Genomic DNA, 17,054 nt, shown 5'->3' with positions numbered 1-17,054 from the left:
TTGCCCTCTAGTTTCAGACCCCGCTGCCCTGGGAAAACAGCTTGGAAACTGAAGAGTTACTTGGATATACTGGTGACCCGGAGATTTCGCTCCGTCCAGTAGAGAATGTTTTTTACAGAGGTGTGAGAGTTTTGATGAAATAAATAAACAGCCTCCAAAGGCTTGGTGTGGCAGGGAAGAGAAACCAGAAGGGACATATTTAAGGAAAACAGCAACAAATAGTTCTTGAAACTCCAACTTTTAAATTAAAATTAGATGGTACCTTAAGAGGAAAGATGGGCTGGGCTAATCGGATAATTCCTTCAGAGAAAGGACAGGCTAAATGGCTACCTCCGGTACTGAATTGTTACACAGATTTGAAATATTCTTTCATCAAAACTGTGCTCCATTCATTCCCAACAGGAACAATCATTCCTAACCTGTAACTACAGTAAAAAAGTTAAGTGCTTTTGTTTTAGATTACTGGCAGAAGGCACACTTACCTCAGCAATGGGTAGCAGAAGCAGGACAGCCAGAGAACGTCAGTGGTGCTGAGTGGTGGAGGCAGCTGAACCAGACAGGCCAAAAACTGCTCAAACACAGACAGCTCAGTATTATTGAGGCATCATGCCCTCTAGTCAGCACTGGCAAACAAGGAAGGCAAAATGTTGCATACAACTATCGGTCAGTGATATATTCCAGCAGGCAATACTATGTATGCGGTTATAATCTTATGTTTCCAAAACATATGCTCCAATTTCAAACCAAGTCCACAGGTTTATTTTCATCACCCTTGGGCGACCAGACCTGGTCAGTTTTCTCAGCGATAAACATGGTGGTACGGGATAACAGAGATCAGAAAGATTTAAAATACAACCTATGTTGTGTATCAAGGCAGCTGGGTAACTTTGAAAAATGACCTAGGCTAAGGTCAAGAATAAAAGGCTCCTACTCAGAGTGACTCTTGTTGAAACACAAGTATCCTGACATCTTAGTGAGGTTTGAGATTTGTAGCTCAGGGTGAGGTTCTAGTTGTAGGTTTGTTCGCTGAGCTGGAAGGTTCATTTCCAGATGTTTCGTCACCCTACTGGGTAACATCTTCAGTGGGCCTCTGGGCGAAGCACTGCTGATAATTCCTGCTTTCTATTTATATGTTTGGGTTTCTTTGGGTTGGTGATGTCATTTCCTGTTCTTTTTCTCAGGGGGTAGTATTTGGGGTCTAATTCGATGCGTTTGTTCGTAGAATTCCAGTTGGAATACCAGGATGAATACCGTGCAAGAACTATAACACTACATTGGACAAACAGGCAGAAAACTAGCCACCAGGATACATGAACATCAACTAGCCACAAAACGACATGAGTCTCCTCTCACTAGTATCCTTAATACAGATAAGGAAGGACACCACTTCAACTGGGACAACAAATCCATCCTAGGACAAGCCAAACAGAGACACGGACGAGAATTCCTAGAAGCATGGCATTCCAATCGGAACTTATCAACAAACACAGAGTTAGACCCCATCTAGACCCCTGAGAAAAAGAACAGAAAATGACATCACCACAGGAAATGATATCACCAACCCAAACAAACCCAAACATATAAATAGAAAGCAGGAATTACCAGCAGTGCTTCATCTGGAAGCCCACTGAAGAAGTTACCTAGTAGAGAGACGAAACGTCTGGAAATGAACCTTCCAGCTCAGCGAGCAAACCTACATCCAGTATATAGACATCAGCAGAGGGCTGATCCCTTGTGACTGAACATCCCAAACACAACAGAGACTCATATCAGAGATGGACTATACCAGTGAGGTTCCAGATGGAGATTTTTGATTGTCCACATAAGGTGAGGTGCAGTCTGAGGGAGATGTTGAGAGGAACCCAGCCAGGAGCCGGCGAGCAAGTACGATTGTGAAGTAAAGTATCACCTACTACAACAATGCCCTTAAAAAGAGACTACATTTCTTTGGATTACCAGATACATACATTAGCAGCCTTGTATATGGTATTTAAGTAATAGAATAGTAATTAAAGAGAGTAATGGAGGGATCCAGATTAGTGGAATCTGGAGGAAGGGAAAAAAATTATTTTCCTACCTGAATGAAGACTAAAGTAAGCTGACATTGTAATAGAAACAGGAAGCATTTCCTGATTCCGTACGTTGTGTGCCGAGCCTGTGGATAAATGGGAATGCCTCTGGTTAAATTACACTGGAATGAAGTTGCATTCAGCTTGTTGTTTAGACTGCATCATCTGTAGGTTACACATAAAAACATGTTACACTTCACAGTGGTCTTAGTATTTTTGCTGCATGAAAAGACCAACGATTGCATTGGTTTAATAAAGTCTACATTTGGTGCTAGTTTGTAGGGAGGTCTCAGCAGAGCTTAGTGATCTGGTTTTGGGTACCACATAGCTATGATTTGAGATGTAAGTGGGTCTATGTTTCCTGTGAGTATTTCTATCATGAAACCTCGTCCACTAGGTGAAGGTGTAGGGAAATCATGCACCCCTCTGGCAACCTAGTTTCCACCTGTGAACTCCACTGGGAAGTTAGGAAGTGTGCCTCTGCAATTTCCCAATACCTTAGGAACAAGCAGGAAATTTACCACAACAATCTTGAAAATATCACAAGGTCCAACCTCCAGTTAGATTATTCCCACCAAGCAGTCTTCTTACAGTATTGAGCAGTGTGCCGATTTCATTTATCTTACTTATTTAATCAGTCATCCCTATTAATGTGCTCTTCCAAACCAAGGGGATCAGCTTCATAACACAAAAGGGAAAAAACATAATGAGCAAACCAATATTTAGTCCTTTGGCAATATCAGGTAACTCTGGGGTTGGTCAGCTTAGTTGGCTGGATGGCTGGTTTACAACACAAAAGACCTCAACAGCGCAGGTTCATTTCCTGCACCGAATGAAGTCTTGCCTTCTCAATCACGCCCCTCATCTCAGCCGTAGTGACCCTCGGGTTAAACTCATCCACAATTGTCTCTATCTAATGAAAGAGCAGCCCTAAAGTATGGTAAGACTATGGAGATTTTACCTTTCTTTTGTTAAGAAACTGCACCACTTTGAGTGGTGATCAACTGTTTGATATTCCCTAAAACAGTATCACAATATTATTGATAGTTTTCATATTAGGTCATAACTATGCGGTATGCAATACATCAAAAGCCATCCCAGGCAAAACTGACTAAAGTTCAGGTTCCCTGACACTCATACAATGGGTTCACTCTTACTCAGATTGAAGTGCGCAGTAAATCTGAAATGTTCACACTCCAGCCCTCCACCCGTTTGTGCAGGACACAGCTTTTTTCAAAAAGCCATCAGCACACTGATCTCTTCAATAATGTTGATTACAGTTCAAAGATTAAATCCTGTCAATTATATGGAACATCTTTATCATAATCTTAAGGGCTATACTACACAGCGAAACAAGACCAGACTTTGGAGAAGCCCAACTATACATCAATTCCATTGTTGAAGGAAAGGCCCTTCATGGTGGATGATAATTTAGGTTCTGCCACAAGATACTGATTCAAGTCTTTCTTTTAATTGATTACAGCCGTGAGGGAGTGATATTATTAGAGATGCCTGCCCACCTTTCAGACAAGACATTAATTTGCATCTGGTATGCCTTCTCAGACCAATGCGAGAGTAGTGTTCTGAACAGCAGTACAGAAATTCTCCTCAGTACTTTGAGTAAGATGTGCACCTCAAATAACGTGGTCACAAATTGACCTACAGTTTCTAAAATGGGGCATGCTGAATGATTCAGCTTTAGCTGATGCACCGAGATACACAAAGGCTGCAATGTTGGAAACAAAACTGTGTCTGGATTGCTGCTTATTTCCTTAAAACAGTGGGATGAGATAGCTGCATCCATTAGCCACAAAATATTTAAAAGGATAGACAAAGTGGATATAGGTAAGAGGTCTCCCTTTGTTGGGAAGTCTAGAGCCAAGGGGAGCACAATGTAACAATAAGGGAATGCCACATAGGTCTGAGATAGAGAGATCTGTGTTTTTTAATAACTCAGAAGGTTGTGATCTCTGGAACTCTCTATCCTCAAAGGTCTGTGTAAGATCAGTGGAGTACATCTGTAGTAGAGGTTGATAATGTTTTGCACATTAATGGCAAAAGGCTTATAGGAAATTATCGATAAAAGGCATTATAGTACGCAACCAGCCATCATTGTACTAAGTGGCAGAGCAGCTTCAGGACTGAGAGTTGGGCTGTTGATTTTTACTTATCCTGTTTTTTCACACAGATTTCCAGAGTTCTCCCCCAGGTATGGAGCTGCTGTAGAGCAAAGGTGAAGAGTACAGATCAAAATCAGTCAGCCGGAGACTGAAAGTACTTTAGCACCATGAGGACCCCAACAATATTCACTTCTCCTAATTCACCACCTGGAATCCTTAGGTTCTGCCCACATAACGGTCAAATAGCCAGTCTAGTAAAGACATGCACAGTAAAACAGGACAGGTATTCTTTGGAACTTGCGAGGACGTGATCAGCATTGCCAAGGGTAGGGGTGAACCATGTCAGGGAATGAGAGGGACTGCAGTGTGTCAGATTTGCACATCAGGGGGAGAGAGGCTATGCAGTGCTGAAGTTAACAGGTCCATTTAAAAACAGTGCAAGCCAATGAACTGAAGACAGACCATAAGGAATGTCTTTGATTTGTGATGTAAAGGGTGGTGTTTGCACTGGAATCATGCTTGCTACTTGTCCTCTCAACTCGGCTGGACACTGGTTTTAAACTGAAGCTAAGATCGGCAGGTGCAAAAGCTCTAGTGGTGATCAATGTCAGTGTCAGGCATGTCCTCACTGCACATAACTGGAAGACGACTGGTACCGTCATCTCATCAATCCCTGTGTATCATTACAATAATCTAAAATGTAATCTCCGTTTTAATTTAGTTACTGTTTAACCAACTTGTAGTTCTAACATGCTACCACAAGAAATAGTCAAAGTGAGCAGTTTGCATGGTTTTAAGTGAAAGCTTGATAAGTACAAGAGAGAGAAGTGAATGGTTGGTTATATCAATAGGGCTTGACCTTGTAGAGTCAAAGGTGCGTGAACACCAGTACAGATTTTTTTTTTTGAGCTGAATTCTTTGTTGTAAACAACCCAAGTCTATTTGGTTCACACAAGACCGAATTAGAGTTCTGGCTCTACTCTTATTTTTCTGGTGTATGCAGTTTATGTAAAGTATTGTGTCATTTTAGATACATCTCAAACACCTGAGGCAACAACACTGCTGGTATGACCTGGCATCAGATACCAAACACTTTCCATGCTGAGTATATATATTTATGTATTTTACAAATGGAACTGAAACATTTTTGAATAGGATTTACTTATCTTCAACCTTTTAGACAGTCCACTCTGCATCTTGTCTGGTACCTCAGTTCAGATGAAAGCACCTGATTCTCTGATAACTAAAACTGCAATAGCATTACACATTGAGGTGGTGAGCAGACCAGTCAGACAGGATTATCTTGTTATGTGCACTCACATACAAACATCCATGCTTGTGTACACACCTGTTCAATGAGTTTGATGATGCTGATACTCTCCTCCTGATGAAAGGAAATGGAACAGGGCAGGCTATTCAAGAGGCCAGCTAATTGCAGAGGTGTAAATTCATCAGAATCAAATGAAACATTGGCACTGGTGGCATAGCCAAAGGTCTCCCAGGAACATCGAGATGGGTAAAGTGGATCTAGTGCAACGCTATAAATAAAAACTGTGGTTAATGAGTCACAAGCTGAAGATTAATTATTGTATGTTACGAAGTGACTGCCAAATTTATTCATGTGGCATCTGCAATATGGGACATCAACACTGCTTTTTCTAGCGAAAGAGAGTGCAAGCCACTTGTCAAAGGATAGTACCCTCTCCTTGGTTTTGTCCCGCTACCATGTAGCCATAAATAGCATCTTGAAGTGCACAATACTGTAAAGACAGTACTTTAAAACAACATGGGGAATTTGCTAATCAGTACTTTACGTATCATTCAGCCCATCTGATCCTTTTCCCATGATTGGCATGTTTATGATTTTTTTGCTTTTTCACTATTTCCTAGCTCTACTAAAAGGTTTGTTATTCAGTGGCTGATGAAGAAAACATGTAGGGAATTCAAAACAACTTTATAAGATGTGACAATACTTTTAAGACTTGGAAAGTTTGGCACGTAATGATGTGCAATGAACAGTTTACAGATCCCAAGCAGAAAGTATATCATTTAAAGGAGGCACTGGCTCTTGTGGTACAGTGGTAATGTCCCCCTCTCTGATCCAGAAGGCCCAGAACCATGCCTCATGTTCTTGGGGGTGGGGGAGGTGGTGAGGTGTCATAACATGGTCTGATAGGCTGATTAAAAATCTCTCTAAAGGAATCTTGGATGGAAGTGTGCTTCCTCTTGTTATACAATAGGTCTTATTTCTTGATTGTCCCTGTCTCGCTCCCCACTCTCTCATCACCTTTTTCCTCTCCTCTTCCCCCTTTGCTACCCTTCTCCCCTGTTTTCCATTTTGCCTCTGCTTCACCCTTCCCCCACCCACCCCCACCATACCCCACACATTTTGTCACATAACACTGGCTTCAGCCTTGGTCATTCACAGCTCCTTATCTCCCTATAATCTCTCTATGCACTGTCATTATCACCTCTTTATTGCTACCTTTGCTTCTGGTGCCATGACTCCCATTCTCTCAGCCTAGTATAAATACCTCCCTATTTCTCCCTTTTTTTAGCTTTGACAAAGGGTTAATTAGACCTGAAACGTCAGCTCTTTTCTCTCCTTACAGATGCTGCCAGACCTGCTGAGATTTTCCAGCATTTTCTCTTTTGGTTTCAGATTCCAGCATCCACAGTAATTTGCTTTTATCCAATAGGTCTGTTCCCTTTCTTTTGGTGCATCACCTTCATCCACACAAAACTGCCCAAGTGCTTGTCTTATACACATCAGAAAGCAAAGTCACAAAACTTAAGTCAGCATGTAGCAGACTTGCCTTTGTTTCAATCAACAAAATGGATGTGCCTGGAACAAGCAGATACCTGATCCTTTGCAGACACTGAATGGTTGCTTGTTAACTGAATTACAACTGCACTCTTCCCAATGGGCTGTGGGGTACCAACACCTCAAGAATTACAGCAATTCAAGGCAACAGCTGAGCAGCAGCTTCTCCGAAGCAACTGGAGAAGGGCAATAATCCAGCAGGCATCATCACTATGACACTACCTCCCCTGTGTCTAAGCTTTCTAACCTCTTCTAAATGGACTCTACGCAGCCAAGTTTTCCATCTCTAAATTTGGGGTTTTGACTTGTGGTACAACCAGGGATGACCGAGATCGGCTAATAAACGGAGGACTGAAAGTTTGGATTTTGTCTTTGCCCAGCAGTTCGATACAGTCTTCATCATCACTAGCCACTGGGGAAAGAACTGAGGGAATGAACCTGTCAGCCTCCTGGATAAAACCATGTTCCTATTAATCTTGCTTTCTATTGGTTCTGGGGCAGCTGGTCAAGTAACGTCTCTTCTTTACAAGACCAAACTTTGTTACTGAGAACTGATTCTGAAATTACTCTGAATGAAGTTCACTGCGCTTGTTTCCTTCCCCCAGTCAAGTGCTTCACTGAAAACAAAAATTGCTGGAGATCACAGCAGGTCAGGCGGCATCCATGGAGAGAAACCAAGCTAACAGCTCGAGTCTAGATGACTCTTCATCAGAGCTGAAGTGAAATATGGAGGGGGCAGCAGTTATGCAACAGTGGGAGGGGCAAGGTTGGAGTGCTGGAAGGGAGGGGGGGGTGAAAGGATGTTGATGGTCACGATTAAGTGATTGTAATATGAACTATTAACATTCTTTCTCCCTCAGCACTCCAGCGCAACCCCACTACTAGATAATTACTGTCCCCTCTACATTTCGCTCTGATGGGTAATCTAGACTCAAAACATTATATTTGATTAGATTCCCTACAGTATGGAAACAGGCCCTTCGGCCCAACAAACCCACACCAACCCTCTGAACAGTAACCCACCCAGCCCCACTTCCCTCTGACTAATGCACCTATCATTATGGGCAATTTAGCATGGCAAATTCACCTAAGCTGCACATCTTTGGACTGTGGGAGGAAACTGGAGCACCCGGAGGAAACTCACGCAGACACAGGGAGAATGTGCAAACTCCACACAGACACACACCCAAGGCTGGAATCAAACTGGGACCCTGGTGCTGTGAGGCAGCAGTGCTAACCACTAAGCCACCGTGCCACCCCATAGCTTGGGTTTTCTTCATGGATGCTGCCTGATCCTCTGTGATCCCAAACATTTTTTGTTGTCAGTACAGATCCCAACATCTGCAGTAATTTGCTCCAGCAAGTGCTTGACTGTTTGCTCTCTAGGTAGCTCCAATGGAGAAAAAAAAATTTTGTTGAGCACATAGCACCACACGTTTTTCTCCTTGAAAGTGCTTAATGCTGTGCTGCTTCTTAAATTCTGGACCATACAGTGCTGAGAGATTCCTACCTATACCCAGGCCTGGACAAGCCAGCCAAGTCTCTGACATTTCATCCCTACAGTACTGAATGTTTTGCAAATAATCTGTTCCAAAAGTAGAGAACAGCTTCCTTACCCAATGTCACTCTGCAGAAAAAGGCAGTTATTCCTGAAGTTGGCAGAGCTGCCCAGGCAGCAGATCACCTCCCCGTACTCTTGCATGATCTTCATCATTTCACACATTGCTGCAAAGGAAGATGCATTTGCAAAATAAAAGAGTACAACGCTATCAAGAGAATTACGTAAAACTGAATACCCTCTTGCCTCATGACAAACAAAATTATTTGCTCTCTCTCTCTCTTACTCCAGCACATTCTTGCCCAGGGCTTTCAACCCATGGGACCACTCAGCTGGCCCCAAGCTTTATTCCTGATGAAGGGCTTTTGCCCGAAACGTTGATTTCGCTGCTCGTTGGATGCTGCCTGAACTGCTGTGCTCTTCCAGCACCACTAATCCAGTATTTGGTTTTCAGCATCTGCAGTCATTGTTTTTACCCAATCCTTCCTTTCCCAATCAACTACAATCTGTTAAAAGTTTGGGGAGTTTTAACCACTTGGTTTCTGATTTCTCACTCTGTACAAGCTTGTTGGAGTCCTGTGTTGGTGGCTTTGGCCCTTTATCAGGTTATCAAGAAACTTATGAGTAAATTCCCAGGGTGATAATTATGAGACCAGGTGACTTTTGTGTAACATCATAGGGGAGGGACACCCTGTATGTAACACCAGCTCTGGACTAGGCCTCTGAACAGGTGAAACTAAACTTGGTATAGCTTTGTGCCTTACAAATTCAGAAAAAGCAATCTGTTTAATTAAAGGAATTGCTGAAATTTCTGGAATTGAGGACTGACTGGATGAGCAGCCTGGGGACACAGTTACCAAAGTCAATGGTTGAATCTATAAGTCTAGTTTGAAACATTGGGAATTGCTTGCCCCCATGTAATTGCCAAATCAAAACTTGCTGGATTCCTGTGACTTGACTGCTCAGTCCAAATGAGGTTTTGAGAGCCAGCATCAGGTAGCGCAGGAAGAATCCATTTGGCCCATTGTTTGCACTGGCTCTTTTGAAAGGACCATTACAGCCATGTTCTCTCTCCTCAGAGCCTTGGCATTTTGTTCTGATATGTGTTCACTCCCCTTTCAAAAGTTACTATTGGATCCACTTTCGCCAACCTGTCAGGAAGTGCAGAATGCAACTTTTTAAAAATAAATTCTTATGCTATGTACCCCAACCCCCTGGAATATTTTGCCAATTAAATCTTCAATTTTGGTCTTCCAGCTACTGACCTGAAGTACAATTTTAGTGTTACATGTCAATGTATTTTAAAAATTTAAATAAAAGGTACGTGGATGCCCATTGGCAAGGCCAGTGTTTGTTGCTGATCCTAATTGCATTTGAAATGAATGGATTGGTCATTTCAGTCAACCATATTACTGTGGCTCAATGAGGACAGCAGATTTCCTTCCACAATGGACTCTGGTGAGTTATATTTGTAATCGATGACTGTTTCATGATATTGGCTTTAACTCCAGATTTTTATCCCAGCTGCCTCGATGGGAGTTGAACCCATGCTGGCAAAGTACTAGCCTAAACTTCTGGATTACCAGTCCAATTACATTACTACTACACCCCTGTCGCCCTGCGGCTAAATGCCTGCACGTATGTTATGCTCACTTACTGTCTTGAGTGCAGTCTGTGAACAAAGGGACCAGTAAAGGCACATTATCAATGTTCTGGAGATGAGGCCGCACCTGATGGATCCCTCGCGGCAGTTTAGCCTAAGGAAAAGAAAGGTAGCGTCTCTTATCATACTGCACTTTTAAAATAAAACTTAGGCTGCCTGGGGCTATACTACAAATACCCAAAGCATAGTTCCTCAAACAGAGACTATTCAGCTTTGGAATTTCTCAGCTAGTAGACTAAATGGTGCCATTGTAGAGGGCAGGGTGGGACAGGTCTTTTGTGAAAGAGCAAGTGAATGCATTTCCCAAACATCCACAATATCATGAGATCTCCAGCAGCATCAGGAGAGGGCTCAGAGCAAGTAGCCCTGGCGATCAAGAATATGGATTATTAGGAAAAACAAAGAAACAGCTTAACAAGAAAACAAAAACAAAACCTTTAGATTAATTTTTTTTTACTGGCCCTTTACAATTGACCTCTTTGATCAGGCCAGCGGCCACTTGTCCTAAAACCTTAATATGGTTCACCTTGGGATGTTTTTACTAAATTTCAGGTAGTATATAAGTGAACAGTTATTGTTCAATCTGTTGTGCAAATTGCTTCCAAGTGGTTTCTCCATATTCAACCTCAATTATTTGAGTATATAAAAGATTGCAAATTCTCGTCAATGAGATGGTTGTTAGGCTACAACAGATACAGTTTTTAACATACTTGCAACGCCTCTGCTTTTGCTGCTACCATTACATCTATGAAGCTATACTGACCTAAAGTTTCAGTTTGAATCAGAAATAGCAATTTATGAAAAAGAATTGGCCATAAATTTCATGGCTACTTTAGTGACAACGTGAACAGTTCCACCACTGAACCTGCACCTTACCCTGTTATGATCTTCCAGAAAGCTGGGCACATCACTGTCCGTTGGTTGGAAGCTGATGAGATCAGAGTGTCTTTCTTCTTCCATTAGCAAAGCTCCCTCTGCATCGTCCTTTGAATCTACATATTTAAAAAAGTTTACTGAAGAGAGTCAGAGGGGTGTACAACACGAAACAATCCAACTCGTCCATGCCAACCAGATATCCTAAATTAATCTAGTCCCATCTGCCAACACTTGGCCCATATCCCTCCAAACCCTTCTTATTCATATCCCCATCCAGATGCATTTTAAATGCTATAATTGTACTAGCCTCTGCCACTTCCTCTGGCAACTCATTCCATACACACATCCTCTGAGAAAAGTTGTCCCTTAGGTCCCTTTTAAATTTTTCCCCTCTCACCCTAAATCTATACTCTCTAGTTTTGGACACTCCCATCCCAGGGAAAAGACCTTGTCTATTTATCTTATCCATGCCCCTCAAAACGAACCAGCGCAGTTGAATCAACTGCACTAAAATAAAGAAACATGCCAGCTAACAGCCCCCAATATTCTAAATCTATTTTTCATTCTTGTATAGGATAGCTGAATTCAAAATTGTTCCTGAATGGAGGAAAATTGATAGCCATTTACATTATTACAGACCTCAGAATCACATATAGATTAGACCAGGTATGGACAGCAGATTTCTGTCCCTAAAGTACATCAATGAACTAAACAGATTCAACAACAACTGACGATAGGCTAGGGTTAGGGCAAGGATTGATTGACAATACTTTCTTGATCATCATTACGAGCTTTCAATTCTAGACCTTTTACAGACCCAATTCTACCTTGTTTCATTACATCTGGTAAAAATAGTTAGTTGAATGTGGTTGATAGACAAATGAAGATAAAACAATTCTTAAACTTAAATGGTCATACACGCTTTTATGAAATTGCAAGTATTTGCCTTGACCCTACTGCAACTATATCGGCGCTGATATATTGAACGGAGGGTTGAATATTAATCAAAGATCATTTTAAAGAATCGATCTGACACCAGCCTTCCACTACTGAAACATCGATATTTAGTGCTGAGCAAGAATGACACACAGAAAAAGGTATCACCATCCCCTACCCTGAGGAAGGTCGTCCCGCAGAGAGCCTGTGTGGCTTGGGCTAGACTGTGGGATCTCCGAACCGCCGCTGTATGGTAGCAGAGAAATATGGCAGTTCCATCCGGTTTCTAAGCCCATCTTCTCGGCAAACACCTGGGCCAAAGGAATAGATTATTAACAGGAACGTGAGCAACTCCAGTTGTATTATTTAACTTTCAGATGGTTTGGGGTGAGATAGGAAGAGAGGACACCTTAAGATTTGGCTACAAGATACTTCTAAAGATAACAGAGGATTTCTTCTCCCATCCTCCCACTGGCAAGACAACCAATATAATTCATAGAGATCACCACAGTAAAAATAAAACTCTAATACTATCTTTAATAAAGAAGGAAGGAAGATGAATGTGTATTGTGCTTTCCCAATCCCTTGCAGTATCCCACACCAAATTACACATCATTTTGATCCTACCCTGTCACTCGTGGTCAACTACAATTTTAAAGCAACAGTCTAATTTCAGTATATAAAGTCATAATGCAGATGAGCTACTTATGATGGCGCTGGTAGAAAGGTCAATGTTTGGACCAAATGCCAGGACATCTTGCAACATTCTCCAAATATTGCCATGGAGTCTTCCTTTTGAGCCAGGAAACAGGACCTCCATTTAACATCTTATCTGAACAATTCTACCATCAATGTACTTCCTCAGTGTTATACTGAAGAATCACCTTAGATTATTTGCTCAGTTCTGTAACAACTGAACTACTAATACAAGTCGAGAGTGCGGTGCTGGAAAAGCACAGCTGTTCAGGCAGCATCTGAGGAACAGGAGAATCAACGCTTTGGGTATAAGCCCTTCATCAGAAATGAGGCGTGTGGGTTGGAGTTGATAGATAAATGGGAGGGTGGTGGGGTTGGGGGGGGGGGGGGTGGGGGGGGGAGGTAGCTGGGAAAGTGATAGGTGGATGAAGGTGAGGGAGAAGGTGATAGGTCAGAGGGGGCAGTGATGGATGGGTCCGGACAGCGATGCTGAGTTGAGGCTTGGGAACTGGGATAATGTAGGGGTAGGGGAAATGAGGAAGCTGTTGAAATCCACATTTATCCCATGTGGTGACAGGGTCCCGAGGCGGAATATGAGGCGTTCCTCCTCCGGGCGTTGGATGGTTACGGTTTAGCAGCGGAGGCAGCCCAGGACCTGCATATCCTTGACGGAGTGGGAGGGGGAGTTGAAGTGTTCAGCCACGGGGCGGTGGGTGCGGGTGTCTCAGAGATGTTCTCTGAAACGATCCGCAAGAAAGCGTCCTGTCTCCCCGATGTAGAGGGGATCACACCGGGTGCAACGGATTCAGTAGATGTCGTTGGTAGAGGTACAGGTAAATTTCTGACGGATGTGGAAGGATCACTTGGGGCTTTGGCCGGAGATGAGGGGTGTGGTGTGGGCGCAGGTTTTGCAATTCCTGTGGTGGCAGGAAAAGGTGCCAGGAGTGGGGTGTGGGCTGATGGGGGGGGCGTGGACCTGACAAGGGGGTCACAGAGGGAATGGTCTTTTCAGAACGCTGATAGGAGTGGGGAGTGAAATATATCTCTGGTGGTGGGATCCATTTGGAGGTGGTGGAAGTGGCGGAGGATGATGCATTGTAGTTTGAAGTTTGGTCTCAGGAAGAGATGGATCCCAGCTTGTTTCACACCTGTCTGATCGTATTTTCTAAGAACATCCAGAACATCCAGAAGAATGAAGCCAGACCACTGGATCATTCATAAGCCTGGCCTGGGTTACAACTGAATACCAATTATATCCTCAAGTTTTCAGTGTTACCTGGAGTTTTAAACACACACCCAGTTCAGATGCTCTCTGCAACAGCTCAGGATATTTCAATTTTGTCATGTCTTACTGCACTTAATTTAGCAGGCACAAGTCATATAACTAATATTCCAACAGTTAGTTCTGTGAAATATATTTCAGCTGCCTATGCATTACCCCATTAATGGCATGAGCTACAGGAAAACCTTAATTAACTCCCAGCCTCTATTATTATTATTCTACACAGTTTAGTTAGCCCAGCACTGTACCTAGGTTTGGGAAGTCTTGGTGTCAATATTGGTTGAGTTCATATACGTCTCAATCCGGAGGTGTATGAAATGAGTATGCATTATAGAAACAGGAATACAGTATTCAGTGCCTTGAGCCTGCTATGTCAGTCAAAAGGATTGCGTATGGCCTTAATTCCTTTCCTGTCTGCTTCTTGTAACCCACAACTCTCTAGTGAATCGAAAATCTGTTGCAGCCTTGAACGTATTCAATGACGCAGACTCCACTGTTCTCTGGGGAAGAAAATTCCAAGCACTAACAACTCTCAATGAAGAAATTCTACATCTCATGTAAATGGAGACCCCTTATTGTGAATCTGTGCACATCCAATACCCAGTGCCAGGTTTCCTCATCCTTGCAGTATCTGCCCTGTCAAGTCCCATCAGAACCTTATATGTTTCAATAAGATCGCCCCTCATTTTCCAAAACTCCAATGAGTGTAGACTCTTAACCTTAAGAGCTGCTTAACCTTTCCTCACAAGACAAATCTTTTATCACAGGCATCAGCTGAGCAAATACTCACTAAACTATCTCCATGTTGTAAACTGAGGAGAGCTGACACTGATGCACGCCCATTTGTTTCCTGCAAGTGTGCAAATATTTTGCTGTAACGTATGCAAGAACCACCATTGGTTTGATTTCACCAAAATACACTCAAATGCAGGCACCATGGTTTTTTGGTTAAAAGGACAGAAACTTCAGACAGTACCTTGCTTTTTAACTCATCTTCCAGGGAGAAGTAGACGAACCTGATGCATGCATTGACAAGCCCATCGATTAGCCGGACTATGTCAGACCGAGCCTGATACTGGGAGGAGACCATTCCGATGAAGATCTGTCCACTCAAAGCCTGGATGCAGTCTTCCTTCTCCATCACTTCCACTATTCCTTCTGAAACAATCCAACAGTTTTGTCAAGTGAATATTAAGGTTTACACAAACACGTGAATAATTTACAATCACATATCAAACTTGAATGCAACAAAATATCCATATATCCTTTAAGGTTTTGTGTGTGTGTGCGCGCGTGTGCGTGTGTGTGTGTGTAAGTAGGTAAGAGGTGGAGACAAGTAATGTATTGCCTGAAAAAAATGGAAGAACAAAGATGTGCAGGTCAGGTGAATTGGCCATGCGAAATTGTCTATAATTGTTAGGTGCATTAGTCAGAGGGAAAATGGGTTGGGTGGGTTACTCTTCGGAGGGTCAGTGTGGACTTGATGGGCCGAAGGGCCTGTTTCCACACTGTAGGGAATCTAATCAAAAAACATGATTCAAAAGTAACTTTCAAAAAGGAACCTAATGAATTTGCAGTTAAGCAGCTTTTTTAAAGACATACAATGGGCCAAATGGTGACCTTTTGTGTTGACTGATAGCATAGTATGCTTCCCAACATTAAGCAATGAGTGCCAGGCTGCAACTGGAAACTGAAAATGACATCTCCAACAAGTGGTAGCTTAATGCAGTGCTCCACAGCGCCTTGTGCAGTAAGCTCTTAAAAAAAGTCTTCTCAGAGTGTGGGGCACTACAAGTGACAGCTGCATCAGAAAGGCAAGCTAATTACCATCTCCAACAGTGTCGACTTGCCTTCCCTTGGATTGGGCTGGCCACATGAATAACACTGATAAGTGAGCAAGCCTAGGCCAGATATTCTGCAGAGTGACTCACCCCCTGACTCCACCAGATCTTTCCACCATCTACAAGGCACAAGTCAGGTCTTTGATGGGACATTCCCCACTTGCTGGGACGACTGCAGCTCCGGCAACAAAGTTTGACAATAATCCAATACAAAGTGGCCCATTTGATTGGCACCCAACCAACCACCTGCCCATGTACTTGCACTCCCTCCACCACCAGCACACTGTGGTGTGTGCAGGCCAAGGCTTCACTGATGTATCTTCCACATCATCAGCCTAAGAGCAACAGGCACATGGGAACACCAAGTTCCCAATGAAGTCAAACTTCACCTGACTTGGCATCTTATTAATACTCCTTCAGTCAAAATCCTGGAACTCCTTTCCACATTGTACTGTGGGCATGCCTACATCATAGACTGGAGCAATTCAGCATTCCTTCCATTGATTCTGTCTACACTTCCCACTGCGTTGGGATAGCATCCGACATAATCAAAGTCGCCTCCCACCCCGGTTATACTCTCTTCCATCAGACAGAAGACACAAAAGTTTGAAAACATGTACCAACAGATTTAAGAACAGCTTCTTCCCTTGTGTTATCAGCCTTCAGAACAGATCGCTCATATATTAAGAGTTGATCTTTTTCTGCAGCTGTAACACAATATTCTGCATTCTGTTCATTTATCCTGACGTACTTACGTAAGGGTACGATTTATCTGGTTAGCACGCAAAACAATACCTTTTGCTGTATCTCGGCACATGTGACAATAAATCAAATCAAATGCAAGCTGACACACCCTGGCACATTCTCAAAGCCAACTAGAGATAGACAACAAATACTGGCCTCAAGAGCAATGCACACACTTCATAAACAAATAAACTAATAGAGCATTACTAGATTTCTATATATTGGGCATCATTTAAAAAGTCAGTTTTAAGCCATTTATTTCGGATAATTTGGTATCCATAGTGAAATAATATGAATTGAAAAGTGCACACTTCAGAGCAATGAAATACACAGTGGATTCTCTATTAGTGTGTCTGCAAATTCTGATCCATGTTGCTTTATTGAAATGACGAGTGGCTGGATATTCTGGGCATCAATGCAGACTACCCTTCAGCTTGGCTGTATT

General features: G+C 42.6%; 1 protein-coding gene across 5 annotated transcripts in view; it reads right to left on the bottom strand.

Annotated features, from left to right (window-relative positions):
- Positions 1–17,054, bottom strand: part of tmem94 (transmembrane protein 94) — a 140,254-nt gene that overhangs the window by 26,465 nt on the left and 96,735 nt on the right. For 4 of the 5 annotated variants that reach the window (XR_011954785.1, XR_011954786.1, XM_072558214.1 and 1 more), the window contains exons 18-25: positions 15,001–15,182; positions 12,225–12,357; positions 11,111–11,226; positions 10,229–10,328; positions 8,630–8,738; positions 5,538–5,727; positions 2,078–2,155; positions 483–568 (exon numbers count right to left, since the gene is read on the bottom strand). Coding sequence is in view for 3 of the 5 variants with exons in the window: in XM_072558214.1 (XP_072414315.1) it covers positions 483–568; positions 2,078–2,155; positions 5,538–5,727; positions 8,630–8,738; positions 10,229–10,328; positions 11,111–11,226; positions 12,225–12,357; positions 15,001–15,182 (994 nt within the window). In the remaining 2 variants the exon portion in view is untranslated. Of the gene's footprint in view, positions 1–482; positions 624–2,077; positions 2,156–5,537; positions 5,728–8,629; positions 8,739–10,228; positions 10,329–11,110; positions 11,227–12,224; positions 12,358–15,000; positions 15,183–17,054 lie in introns of those variants that run through there. The other variant, XM_072558216.1, reaches the window with a different exon arrangement.

The sequence above is a fragment of the Chiloscyllium punctatum genome, chromosome 39 (genome assembly GCF_047496795.1).
Source record: "Chiloscyllium punctatum isolate Juve2018m chromosome 39, sChiPun1.3, whole genome shotgun sequence".
NCBI classification, from domain to species: domain Eukaryota; kingdom Metazoa; phylum Chordata; class Chondrichthyes; order Orectolobiformes; family Hemiscylliidae; genus Chiloscyllium; species Chiloscyllium punctatum.
Note: the sequence above shows the minus strand (reverse complement) of the source record. Positions and strands in the feature narration are given on the sequence as shown.